The following is a 25,939-nucleotide window of genomic DNA, read 5'->3' as shown; positions in this document are numbered from 1 at the left end:
CCGATTGAAAAGCTGTCGGTGACGCGCCTCCACACGCATGTGAACGACACGCACCTAACGCAATTTTTTTAATATCGTGGCTGATGTCACCCTAATGTCAGCCATGCATCACCTGGCCCTCAAGCTTTAGGGCTGTGGATTTACGCATTGCCTGTCCACTAGGCCTCCCCCGAGCCCAATCGCCCGCATGGGCTGGAGCAAGGAAGGGAGGCTATTGGGTGTTTTGGGTCGCCTATCCACGGGGCTAAACCCTTCGGTGGAGTTGCTCTTAGCTGTTGTCCATGCGGAAGTTAAAGAGATGACAAAAGGGTTGAGTGAGAATATAAATAAGGTGTTGAAGACCAAATTTCTAATTTATTGTTTTATTAATTATTTGTATTTTCATGAGGGTATATGTGGTAAACAAAAGTATATATTTTCTTAGCACTAACTGTTTAGTACATTAAGGGGGCGTTTGTTGCGCCGGACTATTTCGGACTGGATTAGCTTCAAGGACTAAGTTGGACTGGCTTAGACTAGACTAAACTAGACTAACTTAGTGAAGCGTTTGGTGCAGTATTGGACTAAGAAGCTGGATAATAACAAATTATAATATTATATTATTTAATATATAAATTATTAATATTTTATTATGATCTTATCTTTTTCTTCATTTTTTTCCTACCATTTCCTCGTTAAATTGGATGAAGTTAGCACCGCCAAAAAATTCATCACCATCCCTGGATCGAGATCTTAGCTTTGAATGTTCGAATCTGTCATGGATTTGAAGAAGCCCAAACAGGCCGAGACTTCTAGGCCATTTTCCAGCCACATTCGACCACATTTTGGCCTCGATTTAGGTAAAATCGTAATCTTGTCACTCCAAGCTTCAATTTGGTATGTTTTGTATGAAAGTTGGTTGTGAAATGGATCTGAAAGAGAGTCGGAAAGTTAATAATTGATCTAGGTGACCGGAGATGACGAGGAGTCTGTCGAGAGTGGTCGTTGAGCATGACGAGGACGAGAAAGAGAGGATAGTCTTAGCTAGTCCCATGGTTATTGGGGGGTCTCGCTAAGACCTCTTAGTGAAGGGTTTTGTCCATGCTAGTCCCCTTTAGTCTCATTAATGTTAGTCCCAGCATGGAACAAACACAGTATTGGACTAATAGCTAGTCCAGTCCAGTCCAGTCCAACTTAGTGAGGGCAAACAAACGCCCCCTAAGTGTCAAACCCGAAACCTTCTTGTTAATAGTAAGCAGTGAGAACTGCCGTTTCTGATTAAAGTTGTTGATGATTTTAATCAAATTTTTAAAATTTATACCCTTATGAAAACATATATGAATGTACCACTCTAATAATTTTTGTGCCCTTGTTTTAAAGTCCTTCAAAATTGTAATTGAATACACCATCTAAATATGATGAATACAATTGAAGAGTCATATATTAGCCTAACAAGTAACTTGATAAATCACATAAATCTGCAATCCCTTGTCTTCAAATCTCATCACTTCAAGAACTTCAAAGTATCTATTGTGAGGCTAAGTCAACCCCCTATTCATTAGTGTAGATAATATCGTTTGTTTAAAAAAAAAAAAAATTAATTTATAAAGAAAGAGAAAAATTCGTCAATCTTAGGCCCATAATGGATCGTTGTCATTGGACCTTCTTCAAAGCCCAGACTCGGAGTCCACAACCTTCGACAGCCCACAAACACAGACAAATTTAACAAAGAAGACAAACTCGAAACAAACAAAACAGCTGCAGAGAAGAAAAAGCTCTGAGAAAAAGAAGAATCGAGAGAGTGGAGGAGATGGCTGAAGCAGCACAAGGTCCAAGGAGAGCATTGCCCCCACCGGGAAGAGGCCCTCGATTCGGCCCCGTTGATCGAGAAAAGGTCCCCTCCCACTCTTTTTTCATCTCCGGGGGTTTCAATTTTGTATTTGCTGGTTTATTATTATTTTTTGTTATTTTGATGAGTGTTTCTTGTTGGTGCTCATTGAATTCGCAGACTTGTCCCTTATTGCTTCGAGTTTTCACGAAGGTATGTAATCCATTATCATATATGAACTGCGTTTGTGTTGATTTTCCCTTTAAAGTTTAAACTTTTTGTGTTTAAAGGGATGAAAACCGAGAATTTTGATTTGATAAGTGTGAATGGAGATATATATTTCTGTAGTTCTACCCTCGAACGAGACCGAAAAAGCATTTAAGTTCAATAACTTTGTAGCTCTAGCACTCCTATAATCTATTTAGAGTTTACATCTCTGTTTCTAGAAAATTTAAGTTTTATTTGTGATGGGTGCTTAACTTTTTGGAGGATCCTGTTTAGTAATCAGAAGGGGAGTGTCCTCTATGTCTTTCCATATGCAGAATGTCGGGTATTATGTTATTATGTGGTATGCTTCTCTTGGTTTTATGTGCAACTACAAAAAGAAAGATTTCTTCGCGAAGTTGTGTCTCATCTTATGTGTTAGTGTACTAGCATTTTTGTTGCATGATTTTGTGGAGTTCCCACGAGTTCTTACATTATAGGTGGATCTTTGTCGTTTAAATAGGGTTGTGAATATTCTATGTTGTTCGTGTTTATTCCACTTGGAGCACCATTCCCTTGTTTGTACATGCATACCATACGTATCATGTATGTCATAACTTTTCCAATTCTCAATAGCCTTTATCAAGGCCGTGTCGTTTTGACGCTACACGAGATAGAGATGTGAACAAATTTGTATAACCTGAAACTGAAAGAAACAATTATGTGAAAGCAGCTTATCATTGTTTTCAATAGAGAAAACGTGTAGCTCGGATGACTACAGTACATAGGGTGGATTCTTTGTTAGGTGTTATCCTGGCTCAAGGGCCGTCTCTGGTTATTGAAAATCAAGTTTTCGGTTGTTTTCTGGACAGAAAATGTCATACAACGGAGTTCTCATTTTGATCACTTTACATGTTGAATGTTTCTGTAGACTGGAAGTCATCATACCAATGCAGATTTTGCAGTGAGAGGAAAGGAGCCCAAGGATGAAGTTCAAATTTATACATGGAAGGATGCTACTCTCCGCGAGTTAACCGATCTGGTTGGAACTCTCTGTCTCTCTCTGTCTCTCTCTCTCTCTCTCTCTCCCTCTGTCTCTCTCTCTCTCTCTCTGTCTCTCTCGTGTGTGTGTATGTCATTGCAGATGAATGTATTTTTTACACATGTATCATGTTTTTGCACATTATAGCTGCATGTACGAGGATGTTTTTGACAATATCATTCATGGAAACTCTTCTTTATTTTCACAATTTTGGTGGTAGTAAATTAGTAATTGGCTGTGCTGCTTTTCAGGTCAAAGAGGTTGCTCCTGCAGCTAGAAGGAGGAATGCAAGACTTTCTTTTGCTTTCGTATATCCTGATAAACATGGCCATTTCGTAGTCAGAGAGGTTTATTTCTCTCTTTCTCTCTCTACATACATACATATATTCATATATATAGAGAGAATTAATGCTTATCAGTTATATGTCCTTCACTTACTTTCAAAAAAAGGCCATCAATCCTCAAATGAGGGCCTATACGAATGGTTGAGATGTCTAACCCACAATGTACCTGAGTAATCTCTGTCAATTTGATGGTGGAGTAACAAGTATTGTTTGGTCACCATGGGAGAGGGATTTTTTGTTTGTTTTATAACTATGGGCCGGGAAACTAGGGCCACTTAAAGCTTCCTCAAATTCCTTGTTGCTTCAGAATCTTCAGCACCTAGGATAGCATGATATGATTCGTTTATAGGAGCCATATACTAGATTATGACATTTTTCTACAAGGAGTTGATAAATTCCATTTCTGTTCCTTTTTTATTTGCTAATCAATTAAGGACCGTGATGAAAGAGGCCTAAACATAGGAGAAACCCTTGAAATACCTCGGAAACTGAGGTGTCTAGATATAGATTAGTGAAGTTAACTTGGAAACAGTTTTAATGTTATAACTCAGTCAGGCATGTCCACCACTTGAGAGTGTGATTTTCCTTTTGAGGCTCTAATAACATGCGGTTAACTTGGTATTTTCAATTTTAATTAGTTTAATATGCCTCACGCAACTCTAAGGGCACAAATGTTTCATAAATTTTTAATCATATAAGTAATGCTAGATTGGATTCATTCCCAAACTTCCTTTGTTTATGCACGGAAGAGTTATATCTTCTATCCTGACTCTCTTCAGAATCTTGTCCCAAGTCATTTTTTTGATTGACGTATCTTCTCTGTAAATTCTGCATGGATTTTAAATTCTGTTTGATCTTGGTCTGGCTTGTTTTCCAGTATTCTTTTGGTTCTATTCAATGAATCAATTCTTTTGTCAGAAAAAGATCATCAAGAAAAATAATACTAACTCGGTGGGAATTGAAATTGTGAGTTTTCATTTTGATTAGTTCAGTAAGATGCTTTCAGAGATTTAAAATATGGGTTTAGGCGCGAGGAGTAAGTTCCTTCTGATATGCCAATCTGAATTCAAACCTTGCAGCGGGTTTTGTTGGTTGATACCTTGCATCTAAGATCTAGTCAACATAACTAGTCTTTACAGAAAATGTAATTGCACGTATCTCTGTGTGCTGATGAGCAAATTAGCTGCATTCTGACTTCTTACTGTGGATTCTCCATTGCTTTGTGAAGGTGGGGAAGACATTGTCTAATGGAAACGGAAAGTTAGACGATGCCAAAGTTTTGGCTGAACTTGGCTTTCAGGTAACGAAATGCCCCTTTTTGTGCCTTATATTTCTGATGAAGTCTCCCATTTGTGACATATGTTATTTGATATGCAGATTGGAGATTACTTGGATGTGGCGATTATGTAGAGAAGCCTGGGCAAGCACGCTCTTGTAGGACAGGAGTCTAACCATGGATATCATCGAAGCCAAGGCAACCATGCTCTTAACGCCATGGTCTCGCTACCGAGAGACCATGAAGATTCCATGGTAGCAAGTATTTGATTCGATATGTATTTCTTTTCTTTGGAAATTCATCCGCTTAGATTTTATGTAAGAACTTTTTTGTTTAAAGTAAATGGATATGAGATGAGGAAGAAGATTTGAACACTGGAGTGGAGTGGAGGCCTGCACTCCAGATATTTAGGCATCTGTATGAATGAAAAAATTGACGGTTGTTCATGTGGTTTTGTTACCATAGTTATCTACAGATATTTGTAGATAATGAATAGTTTAGTTACAATTTTTAGATGGTAAAATAATGTCACGTCGTTATTAAAGGAGCTTGAGCCAAGTATAATTTCTTTTTATCTTGGATCCGATGGACCAAATGCATTCGTCTGACCAAACACATGCAATAAAATTCCACAAATATTAGATTCTAGAAAGGAAAATGATTATCACGTATCTTTCTTAATTCTACATATTTAATATTGTCTGCTGTTGGGTTTGATTTGATTCAACTAGATGATCAAAAATGAAGAAAGTTGTGTAGATCATTTCCAAGTTGCAAACGTTTTTGAAATGGGAGGAGATTCCAAGTTGCTTATTGGTGCTTTTAATGGAAGCATTTTGCTTCCCTGGAAGTTGAAGATCTTGGTGGCTAATATTCAGAAATCGAAGAGCAAGCTCTTCTAATGCTGGCTTCTCCATTCACAATGCTTGAACTCGAGATCTTTTTTTAACAAGAACAAATTTCTTACCATTTGAATCACCAAGCATTGGTGATAAATTCGTACTCTTCGTTTACACAATCGCACTAATTATAAGCCACTATTTACAACACATTATTATATTATATTTTTACATTTTGCCGTTGAAGCCACAATTAGAGAAGCAGCGAAAGCGATGTCCTACGTAGTTAAATCCACTATTAAACAAAATAAAGCACTTTCTGGAAAAGCACTGCATAAATTAAAAAATAAAAATAAAAATAAAAAATCACGGTGTTTTGCTCGAATTCACTCCTCCCCATTTCACTCTCTCCCACATCAATGGATTCCGAGTCTCTCACTCGCATTCGCCTTTAGCTTCCATTCCTGTCGAACAATTGTGTAGTGATTCTTTAAGTCCCTGGGTCCTCCCACCTATCAGGCTAGTTTTTTGGGTTGGGCTCTTCCCTTCCCTTGGGCTTGAGTTCTAACAGTCTCCGATTCGCAAGATCCCCTCTGTAAATCCCCCTCCCCTCTCTCTCTCTCTCTCTGTCTCTCTTTCTCTCTCTAGCCATGGATTCTGAAAGTTTCTGACTTTTTCTATTGATTTGAACAACTTTAGGTATTTGATCGGCAATGGCGTTGAAGCGGGGGCTGTCGAATGCCGGCGCCCACAGGAACCGAGCTTCTGGATCTCGATTCCCTCTCGCGATTCTTATTTTCTTTGCGCTTCTCGTTCCCTTGATTTTCTTCCTTGGCCGTGGCCTCCACATCTCTGGTGCGGTGCTCAATTCCCTTCAATTCACTTATTATTTCCGTTTCTGTTGAAAAATGTGTGTGTGTGTGTGTGTGTGTGTGTGTATATGTGTATATGTGTTATGTGTATGCGTATGTAATTATTTCTGCGCAATTGAAGTTTAGGTTTGCTTTAGAAATTAGATCTCAATTAGGTTCCTTTTCGCTTTTGCAATTTAGGATAATTTACCTCTGTTTCTTTCGATTTCTGTTTTCGTTGCTTTAGAAAAATCAGAAAATAGGAGCAATTTCTGCTTCGAAAATCAAGATTGTTACTCTACTATTCAAGTGTTCGCGGCATGATGCTCTGTCCCTTTTGAGTCGAGAAGAATGCTGCATTTGTTTCCGACTACTCAAGTATTTTTGTTGTTGAATCTAATGACCCTGGTTGTTCCTTACGTTATGAAAATTAGGAATTTACCTTTGTGTCGGTACCTCAGCCACCAAATTTTATGATAGATTTAATTTAATTGGGTTTTGTAATCAGTGAGCTTATTAGTATCATCCTTTTGATGAAAAATGAAAATATACTTATCTTTATACAACAGTTAGGATCACACCTTGTAGGTAGAATGTATTTGAGCATCAATTCACGCCAAGGAGGAGTTGCCTGATTTATAGACTAAATGTGTAATGGGTTGTATACCAATCTAGCTTACTATTCAAAGAATTGCTGAGTTGTTTCTTCTTCATGATGCTGACTTCGGTACTCAAAATGCATTGGAAGGGTCTACCGCATATTACTGTCATAAAGAATATGAGTATTGTGTGGTGCATACCATTTTCAATTCGGCAAATGATAACTTCACCACGTCTGTTTTACGCCGACTGGCGGACTAATATGCTTTATCTTTAGCTTTACAGAACAGGCTATGATGGTTGAGTCACATACTTGAAAACGTGATCAAAGCATGCTTAATATTCATATATCTTTTTTGGTATTTATGCTATTAGACAAGAATATATTTATTTTTCTCAAACAAGTACAAACAATGAAAGTTTTTGTGGCTTATATGGCTCAGAGTGCGAAGTAATTTGTTTGCCAAGACTACGTCTTGATAGAAATAATATTCTGTTGCTTGTGAAGTTTTTGTCAAAGTGGTAAAATGGAAGAAGAGTCACAGGCTTGTCTGTCTTTTGGAGGTTTTATCTCTTGATAAAAAGACTGAAAAGAAGTCAGAGGTTATAAATCTTGAAAACTACTTATGAATCTTATAAACTATACGAGTCTCTGAAAAGAGAGCTATATATCACTCTATGTCACAAGTCTTTCAACACATTTTGTGCTCATCTTTTGCAATTCTCTACCGTCTTTGCCTCAGATATATTCATTTTCTAAATTCTTCAATCTATTGATATGAAGTAGTTTATCAGAGTTTGCATGAAGTTGGTTATTTATGCCTTACTGATCAACCGACAAGGGCTTATGTCCAATAAAAATCCTATGGAAAAGATGTCTGTTTATAGCTTGTTTACTTGTACACTTGGGTCAGCTCCAGTCAGAATCTTGAAAATTTTACTAATGTCAAACCCTAAAAGAAAAAAATGCTTTTACCAATTGCTGTTTTTTATGGCCCAGCTTTGTTCTTTACTTTCTGACTTTCTTATGGGTATGAAACACTTGTGTTTATCAGCTTTAGTATAACTATTTTCTTTTTGCAAATTTTGCAGATCATAGCGACATCTCATCTGGTCCTGGTGAAAAGGTATTGTTCCATACTTCCATCAATTTCAGCCTGAAATCTTACATAGTGTATGATAGCTTGTTTTGTAAAAAAAAAAAATGTTTTGAGAACAATAAACGATTAATTGACTGGTGCAGAATCTGGATTGGAGAGAAAGGATGGCACTGCAACATGTCAAATCTCTTTTCTCAAAAGAGGCAAGTGCAACTTTAATGAATCTTTGAGTTATCAACATGTCAATCCTATAAGTGGCAGCAGTTTTTTCTGTTCTGTTAACTTTTGTTGCTAACAAGCACACTGATTGGATCAACGTATCAGGTCATTGATGTAATTTCAGCCAGCACGAATGACATGGGGCCTTTGAGCCTTAATTTCTTTAGGAAAAACAATTTGTCCGCTTCATGGAAAGTCATTGGAGAAAATAGTTCGGTTACAGATTCTCAGGTTAGTACGCCTGTTTTGCTTCTTAATTTTTTTTTTTTTTTAATTCTTGATATCTTTTGTTCTCTGCTTCAAAAATATCATTGATTGTCGCTGCTGATTCTTTGTGTTTCGAATTGTCTGTGCGAAGAAAAATTTGACTGCTGTAAATGCCAGACAAGAGACCCCTAGGGTTAAAGTGGATGATTCTTCAGGTGGTAAAGTGGATGATTCTTCAGGTGGTACTAACTTTTAGTAGTATTTTCTTTTGTATGTAATACATTCCTACTTTCTTTTTTGACTTTGTTACCATTTGCAGATGATCATGCTCAAGCTCTTGATCCTGCAAAACTAGCCAGAAGGGTAATGACCATACTTCATTGTGCTCTATGTATTGCCACGATTATATGTTTCTTTGCTTGAATTGTTTATTTCATTTTTTCTGACTCATAGAATCGAAGTGAAATAAACTCTAGTTAAATCATGGTTATGGCTACTTAAATTTTGTTATTTATGTAACTGTTTATCATGTTTTTTGGAGGTTCTAATTTTCTTTTATAAACACTTCTGCAGCAACTAAGAGAGAAAAGGCGTGAAAAGCGTGCAAATGAGTTGGTACAACGGGATGACGAATCAATTGTAAAGCTTGAAACTGCAGCCATTGAGCGGTCCAAATCAGTTGATTCTGCAGTTCTAGGAAAATACAGCATTTGGAGGAAAGAAAATGAGAACGAGAACTCTGATTCAACAGTGCGCTTGATACGGGACCAAATCATAATGGCAAGGGTCTACTTGAGTATTGCAAAGATGAAAAACAAACTTGATCTGTTCCAACAACTACAGTCTCGACTTAAAGAATCCCAGCGTGCAGTGGGAGAGGCAACTGCTGATGCGGATTTATCTCAAAGGTAGCGTGATTATGGACATGTAATGTTTGTGAGCACATAATATATATTACCATCCCTTTTATCTGTACTGTTAATTATGGTAGTTATTACTTATTCCACACCTGAATTGCTTGTAGTGCACCAGAGAAGATAAAAGCTATGGGCCAAGTTCTTTCAAAAGCAAGAGAGCAACTGTATGATTGCAACCTGGTCACAGGGAAGCTGAGAGCAATGCTTCAGACTGCAGATGAACAAGTTCGGAGCTTGAAAAAGCAGAGCACATTCCTTAGTCAGTTAGCTGCCAAGACCATTCCAAATGGAATCCACTGCTTATCTATGCGCCTAACCATAGATTATTACCTCCTCCCCCTTGAGAAGAGAAAGTTCCCTAGAAGTGAGAACTTGGAAAATCCAAATCTTTATCATTATGCTCTCTTCTCAGACAATGTCTTGGCTGCATCAGTCGTCGTCAACTCTACTGTCACAAATGCCAAGGTGAGCTGAACCGTCTTATTCTATGCTGGTAGTTTAATTGTGCGTATCCTTTTGTCTGTTTCCAAAAGAACTGAAGAACTGTTACAAACGCCAATGTGATCTGAACTATCGTGTTCTATGCTGGTATTTTAATTATGTGTGTTTATGTCTGTTTCCAAAGAACTGAAAAACTCTTATTAACTATTACCCTGTTGAGGAATGTCAGATCTGGCACTGAGATGCAAAGACGGAGGAATATGGATATCTATTTCTATGGGATATCCATTTCTGGTATATGAGGCTCAATAATAAAAACTTTCACCACCTGGTTTTCTTGAGATACAGATGCTAATTATTATCCGTATAACCGACTTCTTTAATATTCTAGGTATGGCGATCAGATGAAATGATTAGAAGATGTTTGATCATAAGCAGCTTGCTGTGTTTATATTTTCTAACTGGACTGCGTCTTTCGTGTACCTCATTCATAAGGAAGTTGAAAGTTAATAGCAAAATAAAAAAATAATAATATTTGAAAGTTGACTGTACCCTATTTGACATGTTACCCATCTGTAGTCCTTCGTAATGTCTATTGCTGAAGTCGGATGCAGGTTTCTTGTTTAACTTACGTGTGTTTCTTGGCGATTGCAGGATCCATCAAAGCACGTATTCCATCTTGTTACTGATAAGCTTAACTTTGGAGCCATGAATATGTGGTTTTTATTGAATCCTCCTGGAAAAGCCACTATTCATGTTGAAAATGTTGACGAGTTTAAGTGGCTAAACTCATCGTACTGCCCGGTTCTGCGTCAGCTTGAGTCTGCTGCAATGAAAAACTATTATTTCAAGGCCGACCATCCTACCACTCTCTCGTCTGGCGCTTCTAACCTGAAGTACAGGAACCCGAAGTATCTTTCAATGCTTAATCATTTGAGGTTCTATCTTCCACAGGTTTATCCCAAGTTGGATAAGATCTTGTTTCTTGATGATGACATTGTTGTCCAGAAAGACTTAACTGGATTGTGGGCTGTTGATCTACACGGAAAAGTAAATGGTGCAGTAGAAACCTGTGGTGAGAGCTTCCACCGGTTTGACAAGTACCTAAACTTCTCAAATCCTCATATTGCAAGAAACTTTGATCCGAACGCATGTGGATGGGCATATGGGATGAACATGTTTGATCTTAGGGAGTGGAAGAAGAAAGATATTACTGGTATCTATCACAAGTGGCAGAACATGGTGAGTGTCTAGAACCTTACGCATTTCATTCGCTGCTGCATGTTTTGTTCTTTTGCATAGATTTGTGTACGACTATGAAATCAGCCACAAGGCGATGACTCTTCGCACTTTCTTTTTTCCTTCCTATGAAAATTGGCCATCTGATATAATTGTTTTCCTGTTTATGCTTCTGTTTCGTTTTTGGTCTTAGAATGAAGACAGGACACTCTGGAAACTTGGAACATTGCCTCCGGGGTTGATTACATTTTATGGGCTGACACATCCACTACAAAAGTCATGGCATGTGCTTGGTTTAGGTTACAACCCAAGTCTTGATCGAGCTGAGATTGACAACGCGGCTGTTGTACATTATAATGGCAACATGAAGCCATGGCTGGAGTTGGCGATGACAAAGTATCGAGGATACTGGACCAAGTACATTAAGTATGATCATCCCTATCTCCGCAGCTGCAAGGTAAATGAATGAAGCTGATAAAATGGGGATTTACGTAAATACTAGAAACTTGCTCTCAATCTCTCTCCTTCTCATTGGAATCTTCATCTGACAAGCCACTTAGGTTATGGTTGGTTCGTCGGGAGGAGGTATTTCCTATTTTCTTGTTGCCATAATCCACATTGTTTGTTCTTGTTTGTAATTCATTCAATTCTATTCCGTCATTCCTCATCCGTTGTAACAAGGTAACAACAAATTCTTTGCCTTGATGACCTGTATAACTCAAGACCTTGTCCGTTTCAGAACTAAGATGTCGGGACATGATTAGGATTAAATTTCTAAGATGCTGTATTCTTTGAACAACATTCTCGCGTAGGTAATGTGTAAGGAACGTGATATACTAATTGCTTGAATCATGAGCTGTTCATTGTTTAATGATCTTTCAGTTGTTGAATTAGTGTGCTAATATAACCGTGGAGTGTGAGACGTTGGGCGTGCCAAGACCTGTTTGTTCGAGCCGGTCGGGGCACCAATTGTTGGTTTCTTGTTTATGCATTACACTATTTCCTTTTTCTGCAGTAGCTAGCTTGTTTTAGAAGAAAGCGGCGGAACTTATAGCCGAAGTGATTTAAGAACAATTATTTTGGTACACGAGGCCGTAGGCTCAACCCTTCCCGTCTATTAATATCGCTTGCATAAGAGATAAAAGTTAGTGATATGATTAGCTCAGTGGTAGTCATTCTTTTCTTTCCTTGGATATGATATGATACTCTTATCTTCCGACCACAATGGAAACCAGAAGAAGTTCCTTTTTCTCCCACTATCTCCCACAAACGAAAAACCGACACTTTGGGATAATCTCTGCCCCCCATATCTTACGGACTTGAATAAAACCCACCACTTTATCTTATACCCATCAATTAAATTCCAAACAAGGCCCAATAGAGAACCTGTACGGACAATGAGGTGTAAAAGGTTACCACGTCATTGGCTAATAAAAATGAGTCTCATTCTTCTAATCGTACATGGTTATTTGTCGTTGAATGTGATACAAAGAGTTGAGATTAAAACGTTAAAAAAAAAACAAAATTTTTTTTTTAGTCTACATTCATTCGTCATCAAGTGGTTAAGAAAAACTATAATTTTCATTACCAGGGTAGACGTCATGACAATGAAATTCCAATTTTCTTTAATGGTGAGCAAAAAATGCATAGTCACTTACTTTTGACGAGGAAGATAATAAGAGATTATTCTTTCATCTGGAGATCCTATATTGGAAGGTAAAAAGATAGCTGCTTTAGGATAGAATTCTATTTGTTGTCACTTCTTTTTATGGTACGACTCCTGTGTTGTGTGTGGTCAATGAGATTAAGTGACAACTGAGTATTCTTTTGCATAATGATTTTATCTTTGGTGGATTGGATTCTCACAAATATCTTCTATGTCATGTCAATCTGTCCCCTTTCAACAATAATTGTACTTTGCTTGTGGACAAATCTTGTTTTGATCAGCATTTGCTTCTTTAGGAAGAGATTATCTTCGGATTTCTTCTATCAAGTTTATAAAATCCAATGATTCAGTTTCTTAAAATTTGATTCAACATTTAAAATTACTATAACTTTAAAAGAGGCTCTCTATTTTTAATCGTTTGATCAAATTTCAAAAATCAAGATCACTAGATTTGATAAACTTAGTGGAAGAGATCCTCTCCCCTTTATTTAGTAATGTTATCCAAATTCTATTTTCAAACTTGTTCACGCATGTCATTTTTGCTTTCAATTTCAGAGAATATGCACAAATGGCACTTGAATTTTTCAAATTTTGTGCAAGTACTACGCTAAGTAAATGAATTTACAATTAACAATTTAAACTTGAGAACCATCACCAGATGATTCAGTGGTTGAAGATGAATTTAAGATCCGTATTTCACACAGGATGTCCTGAATTCGATTCGTGCCATTGGCGAATCACATGATGGTGGCCAGGGGAAGATTGAAATGCCTCTATAAGTCTTTCCAGCCTCTGGAGGGATGGATTGTTGTGGCAAAACCACCAGCTAGTTCTGTTTTTAACGAAAAAAATAATTAAAACTTGTGTTATAAGTCCATGTGTGACAAAAAATGACATAATTCTTTAATAAAAATTTAGATTTTAATCCTTAAATAGGATGAAATTAACGTTTTATACAATATTAAAAATTAATTTTAGTCCCTAGACGTGTTTGATGTTAGCATATGGATTCAATGTTTTTTTCTTTCTTTTTTTAAAAAAAAAAAAAAAATTTTATGGTGTCCATGAATTAAGTTTTATGAAAAGTATTGTAAGTTTTAGACTTGACAATTTCTTACACGACCCCTTATCATGACATGAAAACAACAAGAAAATAATGGGGTTCGAGTCAACACGATAACTAATCAGGTCATTATCGAGTCTTTAGAACAAAAAATTATTTTGATGATTTAAAGTTTCAAAGTTTTTTTGATGATTTTAAAGTTAAACTACTAAAAAAACTTACTAGAGAATACAATAGCCATAGTGTATATATTGTATATTAAATAAGTATTGTTGTATTAATATACTATATAAGTTAAAAATAATTAGTTTATTTATTTTTATTATGAGAACTATATTTTTTAACAAAACGATATTTTCTACATTAAGGGGTGTGCGAGTGGACTAAGCCTCATAATGGGTTAACAATAATAATGTGGTTAGAATTCGCCTTTGACGAAAATTGAACCTAAGACCTCTCACTTATAAGTAAAGAGAAATACCACTAAACTATAATAGTAAGTGGCGTAAGAGTTTCTTATTATCATTATTGAGAGAACTTTTACTTTACCTGTTGTTCAAAATTCAAATCAACTAGTATAATATTTGTATAAAAAAAAAAAAAAAAGAAAGACGGACATTTAATTTTAGAGTCAATGACCTTACAAAGTTTTTTACTCTCTCTCATACAGTCAAACTCATAAATGTTTTATACTCTTAAAAGTGGGATTAAAACCTCATAAAACACATTAAAAATAATAAAAATATCAAAGTAATTTTAAAATACCAAACACATTAAAAAAATTATAATAATTAATTTACAATTGCGAAAAATGTGAAAAAATATGCAAACACTCGTGATTGCATCCTCTACGCTCTGAGATGGGTATATGGTCATTTGGATTTTTAAAACTCCACAAACCCTCATGAATAGTATTTTTAGGGAGTTCAAAATAAATAAAAATTCTTAATAATTAATATACAAGTGTGAAAAATGTGAAAGAATATATATACACGCTCGTGATTGCAACCTCCACGAATAGAGAATCCTACAAACCGTCATGAATAGTGTTTTTTATTTGAGTGCAAAATTAATAAAATTCAGATTGTGGAAGTGTAATACACACACACACACACACACACACACACACATAATCACTCGTAATAACAAGTTTTACAACTTTCGTGAAGGGTCATCTCCAATATCCGACACTATAATCCATAAACCTTTTAAACATCGATTGTCGTTTAAGTTTTATTCCTATCACCAAATTTCATTTTTAGATTTTTTATTAACATGATTTTTTTAGCGAATTAGAAAAATGAATAGTTCGGGTTGTTAACTGAAATATGAGTCCACATTATATAGTTTCTTGAGACTTTATAAACTTCGAGCAATACTTTTACTAACAGTAAAAATCTGAACGTAATATCAATGATTCAAACCATTGATCTTCCTGCATCCTAAAAAAGATCATGTTTTCAAAACAATAAAATTTGGTGAGAAGAATGGACCGTAAATCTAAATGACAATCAACAGTTAAATTCGATTTATAGTTTATGACATGCTTTGATCTTGATGTCCTCCCAACACCAGGATGGGCAAGAGCTTGCCTACATTCGAGGGTGACAAAGCCATTTCAACATGCATGCAAGTTATAAAGAAAGAACAAACGTACATAAATAGAATATGTAAATTTGAATATAATGAAGTATGTGATTGCAAGAACGTGTTCAGAGCATACAACTAATCAAGAAGAGTATGAAAGGTATATTTTAAAAAATATGAGATTACAAAGAAAGTGGTCCCACACTGAGAAGACTTGAAGATACCGATGTGGAAGTGCTCTGACACTGGGATCGTATGCCTCGATTCTAACTCCTAAAGGGTGCGCAAAACCAAAATGGTGAGTGGACCAAAGTTTATAACACTAATACTAATAATAAGAAAACCATTTTCTTTCTAAACATACTAACCCCTTGTTTTGAAAACTCATATAGTACTGCATAGTAGGTTTTCTGAAAACTCTAGCATGCCATGAAAAACATTCATAAGACATGTACATATAAACTAGTGCTCAGTAATGGTAATATAGTCACCCGAAGGTAAATCCGTAAAACATCCGTAAATCACATCAATGATGTACTCAACTAGGGGTATCATAGTTGCCCGAAGGCATAACTATCACCTGAAGGTGAAGCTGTACGACACTGGGTTACGCCAGTGAAGAAATATGGTAGGTCTCATCACCCGAAGGTGAAGCTGTACAATTCTGGGTTACGCCAGAGAAGAAACATATACATAACATAACACACCGACACTAGCCGTGGCTAGTGAAGCTGTCCGACATTGGTTTCGCTACTGAAGCTGGAAGTATGTCATAAATATCCTCAACTGTGCGATGGATCCAGGATTTTAAACTCGGGGGGTCCCAATAATAAAGATCAAAAAATTTATAGACAAAAATAACATCGACAAGTTAAATATAATACATTTCATTCAAAAATCATGTGCAAAACAACATTACAAGCTATAAAATCCTAATTCAAGCGTCCATGACGAGGTTTCATAGTCTGAAAATGTTCCAGGATAGCTTCATTACCAATACATGAAAAAACATCTTTCTCAATGTAAACAACTAAGCTGTCATTCAACCATTGATCTCCTATTTTGTTGCGAAGTGGACTCTTAATGATATTCATAGCGGAAAATGTCATCTTCACTGAAGCAGTTGCAACTGGTAAAACCAAAACCAACTGAACAACCAAATATACATATGCAAATGTTCGATGCAACCCTTTATCCACCATTTTCTTAGCAAGCTCATTAATCCCCCGCAATTGAGAAAAATCATTATCAAAACGCACAAAATGGGAACTCATACTTTGTACGCCTACAAGGTCCCATTTGCAAATATGCTCTTCGGACCTCATCTTGAATATTAGAAGGATAGTCCTTCATTCGAATTCTTTTTCCCGGGTCTCTCTCAAGATTATTAAAATCAATCTCACACTCATTTTGTCTTGAGCTTGAACTATCCAAACAAGTAGATGGTGCTATTGGCTTTGGCTTGAAAAATCTTTCCATATTTCTTATTTCTAAACTACACATTTAACCAAAAACACAAAACATATACCAATCAACCAATAAACAAAAATTCCATCTAAATTTCAATGATAAAATGAGTATAAAAACATAAAATATATCAACAATCATATCAATAATAGACTAAAAATCTCCACCAATATCTAATATAATTTAATTGAGATTAGATTAGAATACCAAAAAATTTACTTGAATTTTGAACCAAATAGTGGTAGCTTGGAGAATTGAAACAACTGGAGGTATGATATTAGAGTAATGTAATTATAATATGGGATTGGGTGGGATTAGAAATTTAGGGTTTTGGAATTGGGTGAATATAAGAAAGATGGGGGGATTAAGGGGGGCAAAACAGAGGAATGGGGTAAGGACTCTTGGGAAAGATGGCCCGTGTGGGGCTAGGCCTTAAAAAAGAGTATGGAATCATGGATAAACGGCACCGTTTGTCTCAGGCTTAAAAAAATAAAAAATAAAAAAAATAAACAAATTAAACAAATTGGCCAAAACACTGCGTTTTGGACCAATTTTTTAAAAGGCATGTTTGTTTTCTTTCTTCTCCCTCGCGGCCCCGCTGTCTTCTTCTTCATTGCAAGCTGCAGCCTGCAACACAGACCTCGTGTTCAAGTACGAGGGGTTTTCCGGAAAATTTCTAGCAGCATTTTAGAATCGCCAAGGGGTCCTGGGACCTCCCAGGTCCCTTTGTAGATCCGTCTCTGCCTATGGCCATAGATGTTTACATACTCATGTTGTGTGTGTGTGTGTGTGTGTGTGTGTGTGTGTGTGTGTGTGTGTGTGTATGTGTGTGTTGTATGATAACCCACTAGATAAGCATAGAAAACATATCTCAAAATCTCATATCAAATCACTGGAGCTCAAAAACTCAAAGCATCAATTCATAAGCCATAAATAAATCATATTCGTAAATCCGTAATATATCGTACTTGTAAATCCAATAATTCTTATCGTTTCGTAAAACATTATTCGATAAATCATAAATAATGCATAAAACATAAAATCACGAAATCATGTTTTTCGTGAATACAAGCGTAATATTTTATAAAAACATGCAATTTAAGAAGGGGTCCACTCATAAATATTCCGTTGGCGGGGAGTCCCTCGAACTAGAGAGGACGGGGTCACTTCACACCGATGCACCTAAACACAAATAGAGACTATTCAAAGAAACTCTACTAAAATGATAGAATTTGGGAAAATGGATAGCAGATTAGGATTCGGCACGTCGAAAAATCTATGAAGGGACCTCGGGTTCCCCCATGCGCCGCCACAGGATGGCTGCCCGGGAGGCCACACGCCACCACACTTGTCGCCACACTCCGAGATGGGTTACCAAAAAATTCACCGGCATCGTCGTGGACTGCAGCGGAGTATAGTAGCTCTGGCGGAGACGCGTGTGCTCTATGCACCGACCATAACAGCTCTCCAAGCGCACCCACGTGCCAACCATGGAAAACTAAGAATTGGGTCAGGGTTGGGTCTGGGTTTTGGGTTATTGGGTTGAACCAGGTTATTAGATTGGGCCAGATTATTGGGTTAGGGGTCGGTCAACCCAGTTTCAGGCCGTGGGTCGGCCGGTTTCTGCAAAAATGGTCGAGAAGCTAAACGGAGTCCGATTAGCTCCATTTCACAACTATAACTAGCATGCCATATATAGATTTGAAGATACAAAGGAGAATGATAGAAATACACCACTGGTTTTCTTGGTTGTGGCTGGTGTTGGTCGGAAAATCGCTTGAAAGTCGTCGGAAAACTGGGTGAAAATCCATCCCGACCACGTTTTGCATTAATCAGCCCCCAAACACATTTTTTAGGTCTGAAACAATATTAGGAGTTTGAAATAAGAAGGATTTGAGTAGTTCCGAGGCTCACCATGGTCGAGATCATCGAGGGTTCACCAGAGGAGGAAAATGAATAATGGTCGTAGCCATGGTGCAGTAAGGTACGAGGAGATTGAAGGTGTTCTTCCTTCATTTCTGGTTCCATGGAACTCGTTGGGGGGGGGGGATGGTGATGGTGGCATCGCCGGAGATGCGGTGGTGAGTGGTGGTGTCTTGGGTTTTACAAAGAAGGGAGAAGATGATGAGAGGGAAGGATAGTCCGAGAGTATTAGGGGGGGAAGACACGGGGAAGAAGAGGAAGTAGGGTGTGGGCCCCATGGCCACAAAAATCCACCAAAAATTATTAAAATAGAACAATTAACCAACCCCAATATTTAGAATAGTGAATTGACTACTTTGCCGCTCAACTTTGAAATTCCTTAAAACGTTCATCTTAACTCCGAAATCAATTCCGCTTGCGCCCTCATGTTCATAGCGACGAGTGCTACGTGAATAAATTAGATGGAAAGTTCCTACATGTCATAGAACGAGGGTCAATGGAAGTCAACGCTTTCCTCGTTAGGGGTACTTTCATAAATTCACGTTTTAAAATTATAAAACCATAATATTTGGGGATAGGTCGTTACAGTTTATGTGGTTATAATGGCGAATTTCAAAGTTGAGCCCTTTATAGAAGTTGTAAAAGTTGTCATTACGAGCGTTTATATTTTTTTTTTTTATTTTCTATTTTTATTTTCCACACTTCTACATTAATTAATATTTATGTGATACTTAAAAAACAAAACAAATGTGTTTTGTCATATTTATGTAACAATGTGATATGTATATACTAGTTTAGTAATATGTTTTTTTATTTGATTATATTGGTTTAAAATATATTTTTTAACAGATAATGGGTAGGGCCATTTACCCGTTAATACTTATGGGTCTAGTTCGAGTGTTACGTTTTTCCAGGTATATACATACTTCATTTAACAGGTGTTACACGACACAATCCGTTAAGATATCGGGTGTAACATGAAAACGATCCGAACATGAAAAACACGACATGAGTGTCAGGTCCAGTAAATTTAAATACTCAATCGAAATTCAAATGAATTAGCTTTTATTTGTTGACATACTGCATCACCAATCTATGGTAAGTATCTTGTATATGAAGATATTTTGGCACCGACTTTCCACTACTGTATGTTCATGCATATATTATTATACGCCACTAATCCATTAAAATATATTTAGGTACGGATATTTCGGTACACTAGTTTAGTATAATATGTTTAGGTACAGACATTTTGATACACTTATGATTTAATTTGCATAGCTTCTTATTTGTCACTAATTCACTATATATATATATATATATATATTTAGATACAAACATTTTGGTACAATAGTTTTGTAAATATTTTAGAGTACGGATGTTTAGATACACTAATTCATTATAATTTGGGATAGGTACAATATTTTTCTAGTTTAGGTACACTAGTTTAATATAATGTGTGTTGCTAGTTATTTTTTCAATGTTTCCCCAAGTAGACATTAATAAGAAAATAATTAGAGGATGTTAAAAAAAATTAATGAATTAAAATGTATAATAATAAATTTAAAATTTAATAGGGAGACCTTGAATAAGATATTCATTAAATATTAAAATAAAAATATAATATGAAGTTGAATTAATTCACATTAAACTAAAATCTATATATATATATATATATAACACTAAGTTTTTATTAAATTTCAATCTTTTTCAAGATTAAAATTCAAAACAATATATTTTTTTAAAGATAATTCTTGTAACTTCACTTGACTAGGGTTTAGATTCGATTCGTTTTAGCGAAAAAGAACACATAATGGTTCAAGTACTCTCTAGTAGTGATAAATGGCGAGAATTATCTTGGAAAGGCCCTCGTGGGAGTTTAGGTACCAAATGCAAAACTGAATAATAAATGATATTGGGAGTAGAAAGTTCCGTCAAGTCACACAATGACTTAATGATAATTTGATATTGAACTCATCATTTATGAGAGTAGGAAAAATGTTGTATTGCTTGGCAAATTCTCGGACTGATTTAGATTTTAGATCTTTTTTTAGTAGATTTTTCACAGTAAATGCAAGATCAATTTGATGGATCGTTTGATATATGTACTCCACCAAGAAGTGTTGGAGAATTGAAAGAACCCCACTGCTAACTAATGGATTCTTAAGAGAAGTTCAAACGTTGATAATTAACATAATATATATGCTTGTTCATGATTCCATTAGGTCGTTGGCCAATATACTTATACACAGAGATAACCTAGACCTATCAAAACGATCAAAAAGTAATATGCTGAACATCGACTCACACACAACTCTTAAACATGTCATAAACACATTTTCGATTACTGTGTTTTAGTTCTAATTAAAAATAATAATGATCACTGTTATATCAATTTGGTCATTTTGTTATAAATGAGAACCTCTGAGAAACGATTTTAAGGTCAATTTTGATGGTTCTATTCGAGGTCAAATTGTTGTTGATTTTATCATAAGAGGAACTACTTGGAACCCCAAACCCAACAACATAACAATGTTTTTTTTTTTTTTTTTTTTTTTTTTGAACAAACAATATTATCTGCTCTAAGAGGGTAGGGGAGTGGGCTAAGTCTCACAATAGGCTAGCAATAATGTGGTTCAAGTTCACCTTTGGTGAGAATTGAATCTAAGACCTCTCACTCACAAGTGAAGAAAAATATCATTAGACTGTAGTACTAAGTGGCCAACATATCAATGTTGAAGTTGTGGCTTTGCAAGATGCTTTTAAAATGCAAAATTTCTGCTATACTTTGAAGTTTTTCCGTTACTAAATGTTGACTATGGTATCTTCGAATAAAGACAAAACGGCTAAACATAGAGGATATACCTCGTAAAATGAACCATCTTAGAAATAATAAAGAATTTTGTAGTGAAAGGAACTCAAATTTTGTCATTGATGCTATTTTGGGATTTGGGAACAATAATTACATGTATTTAGTATAATCATCATCTCGATGTTCAAATGGTGATTGTAGTAAATATATACATTCACTAAACTGTATTTGGCCGTCAGATGATGATTATATTAAGTAATGTACATATTATCGTCAGTCCCAAACGCTCTTGGCAACTAAAAACTATCATCTTGGGCACTAGGAACTTTATATTTGAGATCGAACTATTCCCTATGAGGTACATCTTTTGACTTTGAAACGAGAGAGCGAGATGGAAAAATGTGTCTCGCGAAGAGGTTGTTTGAGAAAGTCGGAGCAAAAGATTTTAGGATTGTGTGAAACCCTAGAGTGAGCAGTGCACGATAGGGTTTATGATCAAAGGGATTGGCTTGTTTATGGGCAAAAGAGTAATACAAAGGGTTTGTTGGGGATTTGCGACTACCGTGATTTGGCTAGTAATACAAAGGGTTTGTTGGGGATTTGCGACTACCGTGATTTGGCTAGTAATGAGAGGAAAACAATTCTAACTATTTGTCTATAGAAGGGTATTAGGATGGGGATTGTAGGAATAACATGGAGGGTTTAGCAACGAAGTTTGGTAGCAGTTTTTCTCTTTTGGATAGGGAAAAGGGCTGGGTCAAGATTGAGAACCAGGATGTGGAAGGTGCATTGCTAGGGTTCCACCATAGTGTTGTAGCGGAGGTTTTTTCAATGAAACCTGTAAATGACAGTGCGTTTATTGATCCGTTCACGAGTCTTTAGAGAAGAAGGGAAGGGGTTTCCATTAGGGCTTTGGGTGGGGGCACATTTTATGGCCCATTTTGTGGGATGACGGGATATTTGTCGTGTGCTAAAGGTAAAGAAACCATGGTTGTTCAAGGATGATATGGTGCTAATTGTAGATGGTGTTCGACATGGGCGTTGGGATGACCCCTTACACTTGGTAACGATGTGGGTTCAAATGCATAACATTCCACCACTTAATATTATGGATGTGGTTGCTAGGGCAATTGGTGGCTTGTTCGGAACTGTCGTTAAGGTGCATAAGGATAATGGCAAGGATTGTATTGGCAGATTCTTACATGTTAAAATTACTTTTGATGTCCAGGAACCACTTATGAGGGGAACCAATGTAGATTTCCCAGATGATGGCACAATGTGGGTGGATTTTCGTTACGAGGGATTACCCAGCTACTATCTCATTTGTCGAAAGGTGGGGCACATTACTAGATGGTGTAAAGCGGAATGACTTGGGGAAGAAGCCACCGAGGTTGATGTGGAGGCTCTATTTACGTTTAATAGGCTTGATGCAGAATATGATTTGCGAGGCAATTGTTTGGTGGGGAAAGAAGATGGGCAGCAGGGACTAAGAGAAATGAGTGGTTCGTCTTTGTCGTCAAATGGGAGGCGCTACCACAATTTGAATGGGGAAGAGTTACATGGAAGACATGATCTGGAGAAAAAAGAGAAGGAGAGGCAACGCCTGGAAAGGGAGAGAGCCTTTGATGCAGGGCTTATTGGCCCGGGCGGGATCATTGCACCTGGTGTGGGGATGATAGAGTTGGTGAGTCACTCGGAGGAGTTTAAGGGTAATGGAGAGCATACTGAAGTGGTGCAACAAAGTATAGATATTGATCTTAATATGCCGATTATGGAAGGTGTTGAGGAGGGATCGGTAAGGACCCCTAAAGGGTACGGTGTAGATGGGGGTGTGGAGCAAGGGTTATTATCTCAGGATTCGGATCCATTTAATCTCCTTCCCATCATTGAGGTTATTTTGAGGAAAGGACGAAAAGGTCTCGAGAAGATGATGAAGATGATCTGTTTATGGCAGAAGATGGATTGGATCGTATGCATAAGATACAAAGGCTTGTAGTGGACCAAATGGAGACTACCTATACGGGGTCTCCGCGATCGCAATGAAAATTATATGTTGGAACTTTCAGGGTATTGGGGGGGGGACCTAACAGTTGATGATCTTTTGGAGCAAAATCGGCTCCACTCCCTCAAGGTTGTGGCTCTATTAGAAACAAAAAATAATAGTCGAAGGTACCGTTACTTGAAGCGTAGGTTTGGTATGTCTTGTATGCATGCCATTGAGCCTAGGGGACTTGTCGATGGTATGTGTGTCTTTTGGAAGGATGCCAAGGATATGGTGTTGGTAAAATATGGTGAGCTTTTTATTGAAGTTCTAATTGAGGATGGGGTGCAACATCTTAGTTGGCGATTGGTGGTTGTTTATGCCAGTACGGATGAGCGTAAACGGGCACACTAACTTGAGGTGTTAATGATACGTATAACATGTTATCCGGAGCCCTGTTTGTTAATGGGGGATTTCAATGATTTATTATTAGATTTGGAGAAGGACGGGGGGAAATGGAAGAACTGCTACGAGCATGAGGGCTTTTTGAACTTTTGTGGCTCAAGCGAATTTGTTAAACTTGGGATTCGAAGGATACCCTTATACATGGAGGAATAGACGGGATGAGGGATTTATCCAGGAAAGACTAGATCGTGCATTGGCCACACATAATTGGCTTCAAAGTTATCAAGCAGTAGTGAAATATGTGGTGTTGGAGGGTTCAGATCATGCTATATTAATGCTATCAATGGAAGTAAATCAACCTAAGCGTAAGAAACGGTTCATGTACGATCCTCGGTGGAATCAGGATCTAAAATGTGATGAGATGGTGCATGATTGCTGGGGTGGTGCATACGGTGGAACTCATGTACAACATCTTATGCATAATCTTCACAAAGTCAAGCATGGGTTGGTGACATGGCCAAAAAAGGAGGGGCGTAATGAACAAAAGGAGATTTGTCGTTTGAAGGAAGTAATTCGTGATGCGTATCAACAACCAGTGTTTGATGTCACCTGATTCGAGATCTGGAAAAGGAGCTTACACGGGTAGTTTGAAGGGAAGAAATCTATTGGCGTAAGAAGTCTCGAGTACAGTGGTTACGAGAATGTGATAAAAATATTCATTTCTTCTATGCGCAAACTTTGAAACACCGTAAGAGGAATATGATTCTGAGACTAGAGGAGGAGGATGAGACATGGTGTACATATGAGAACCGAATCCATGGCATTGCCATTGATTATTTTACATCTCTGTTTACTACAGATATACTGATTTCTTAAAGATTTTGCAATGTGTGCCGACTAGGGTAAGTGGGATGGATAATGTTATGTTGATTGCCCCAGTGACTGATGTGGAGATTGAAACTGCTATTTATCAGATGCACCCAACGAAATCACCAAGTCGGGATAGTTTTAATGCGGGCTTTTACCATTATCATTGGGAGATGGTTGGGGGTGTGGTTATTGGTATGGTAAAATCTTTCTTTGTCTCCGGAAGAATGTTGAATGAGTTGAATCATACTAATATTATGCTTATCCCTAAAGTAGATAATCCCACGAAAATGTCCCAATTTCATCCGATTTCGCTTTGCAATGTGGTGTACACAATTATTTCCAAAGTTCTAACGAATAGATTGAAGAAATTCCTCCTAAAGTCATTAGTCATAATCAATCAGCGTTTGTGGCGGGAAAGCAAATTTCTGATAATATTCTAGTGGTACATGAACTTTTACACTCTATGAAATGTGGGAATGAAGAAGGTGTTGATTATATGGCAATGAAGGGTTGAATGATAATTTTTGAATGCAATGTTGCATAAGTTGGGTTTCAATGATATTTTTGGCCAATGGGTGATGGAGTGTGTGCAAATGGTTTCTTATAGTATGGTTATTAATGGTGAGACAATAGGCTATATCATGCCTCGAAGGGGAATTCAGCAAGGAGATCCGTTATCGCCTTTTCTTTTCCGTATTTGTGCAGAAGGGTTCTCATCCTTAATCCATAATGAAGAGAGGATGGGACATATCCGTGGCATGTCAGTAAGTGCTTATGTCGACCCTCTATCACATGTTTTTTTCTTTTGCGGATGACTCAGTGCTTTTTTGTCAAGCTACGGAGATTGAGGCTCTGAATGTTAGAGGTTTGCTCCAACAATATGCTGAGGGGTCTGGACAATTCATTAATTTGGATAAAAGTTCGGTACATTTTAGTGTGGGGTGTTCGCAAGGATTGAAAGCTCACTTGTTGCAGATCTTGGGGATTAAACACCACGAAGGTTTTGGGAAGTATTTGGGCATTCACACAGATTTTGGAGCATTGAAGAAGAGAGTGTTCGAAGAAGTATGGAATAGGTT

The 25,939-nt window shown here is 37.0% G+C and overlaps 2 protein-coding genes across 3 annotated transcripts; both read left to right on the top strand.

Annotated features, from left to right (window-relative positions):
- The first annotated feature begins 1,712 nt into the window (after nucleotides 1-1,712).
- LOC103964625 (histone deacetylase complex subunit SAP18) lies at nucleotides 1,713-5,119 on the top strand. Its single transcript, XM_009377566.3, has 6 exons — nucleotides 1,713-1,873; nucleotides 1,988-2,020; nucleotides 2,943-3,053; nucleotides 3,305-3,400; nucleotides 4,626-4,697; nucleotides 4,775-5,119. The coding sequence occupies exons 1-6, from the start codon at nucleotides 1,790-1,792 to the stop codon at nucleotides 4,805-4,807; spliced, it is 429 nt and encodes a 142-aa protein (XP_009375841.2). The 5' UTR covers nucleotides 1,713-1,789; the 3' UTR covers nucleotides 4,808-5,119.
- Nucleotides 5,120-5,912: 793 nt separating this feature from the next.
- On the top strand, nucleotides 5,913-11,957 carry LOC103964624 (polygalacturonate 4-alpha-galacturonosyltransferase). Of its 2 annotated transcripts, none has more exons than XM_018651743.2 (11): nucleotides 5,913-6,107; nucleotides 6,212-6,367; nucleotides 8,056-8,090; nucleotides 8,207-8,266; nucleotides 8,388-8,513; nucleotides 8,641-8,728; nucleotides 8,809-8,852; nucleotides 9,063-9,397; nucleotides 9,514-9,871; nucleotides 10,502-11,089; nucleotides 11,280-11,957. In XM_018651743.2, the coding sequence occupies exons 2-11, from the start codon at nucleotides 6,226-6,228 to the stop codon at nucleotides 11,553-11,555; spliced, it is 2,052 nt and encodes a 683-aa protein (XP_018507259.2). In that variant the 5' UTR covers nucleotides 5,913-6,107; nucleotides 6,212-6,225; the 3' UTR covers nucleotides 11,556-11,957. The 2 variants fall into 2 exon arrangements, with proteins under 2 accessions (XP_018507259.2, XP_018507260.2); XM_018651744.2 differs by having other exon boundaries at nucleotides 5,914-6,107; nucleotides 8,641-8,704.
- The last annotated feature ends 13,982 nt before the right edge of the window (nucleotides 11,958-25,939 follow it).

This window comes from the organism of the source record quoted next, unplaced genomic scaffold (assembly GCF_019419815.1).
Source record: "Pyrus x bretschneideri cultivar Hongxiangsu unplaced genomic scaffold, Pyrus_bretschneideri_v1 Contig8, whole genome shotgun sequence".
Classification (NCBI taxonomy): domain Eukaryota; kingdom Viridiplantae; phylum Streptophyta; class Magnoliopsida; order Rosales; family Rosaceae; genus Pyrus; species Pyrus x bretschneideri.
Note: the sequence above shows the minus strand (reverse complement) of the source record. Positions and strands in the feature narration are given on the sequence as shown.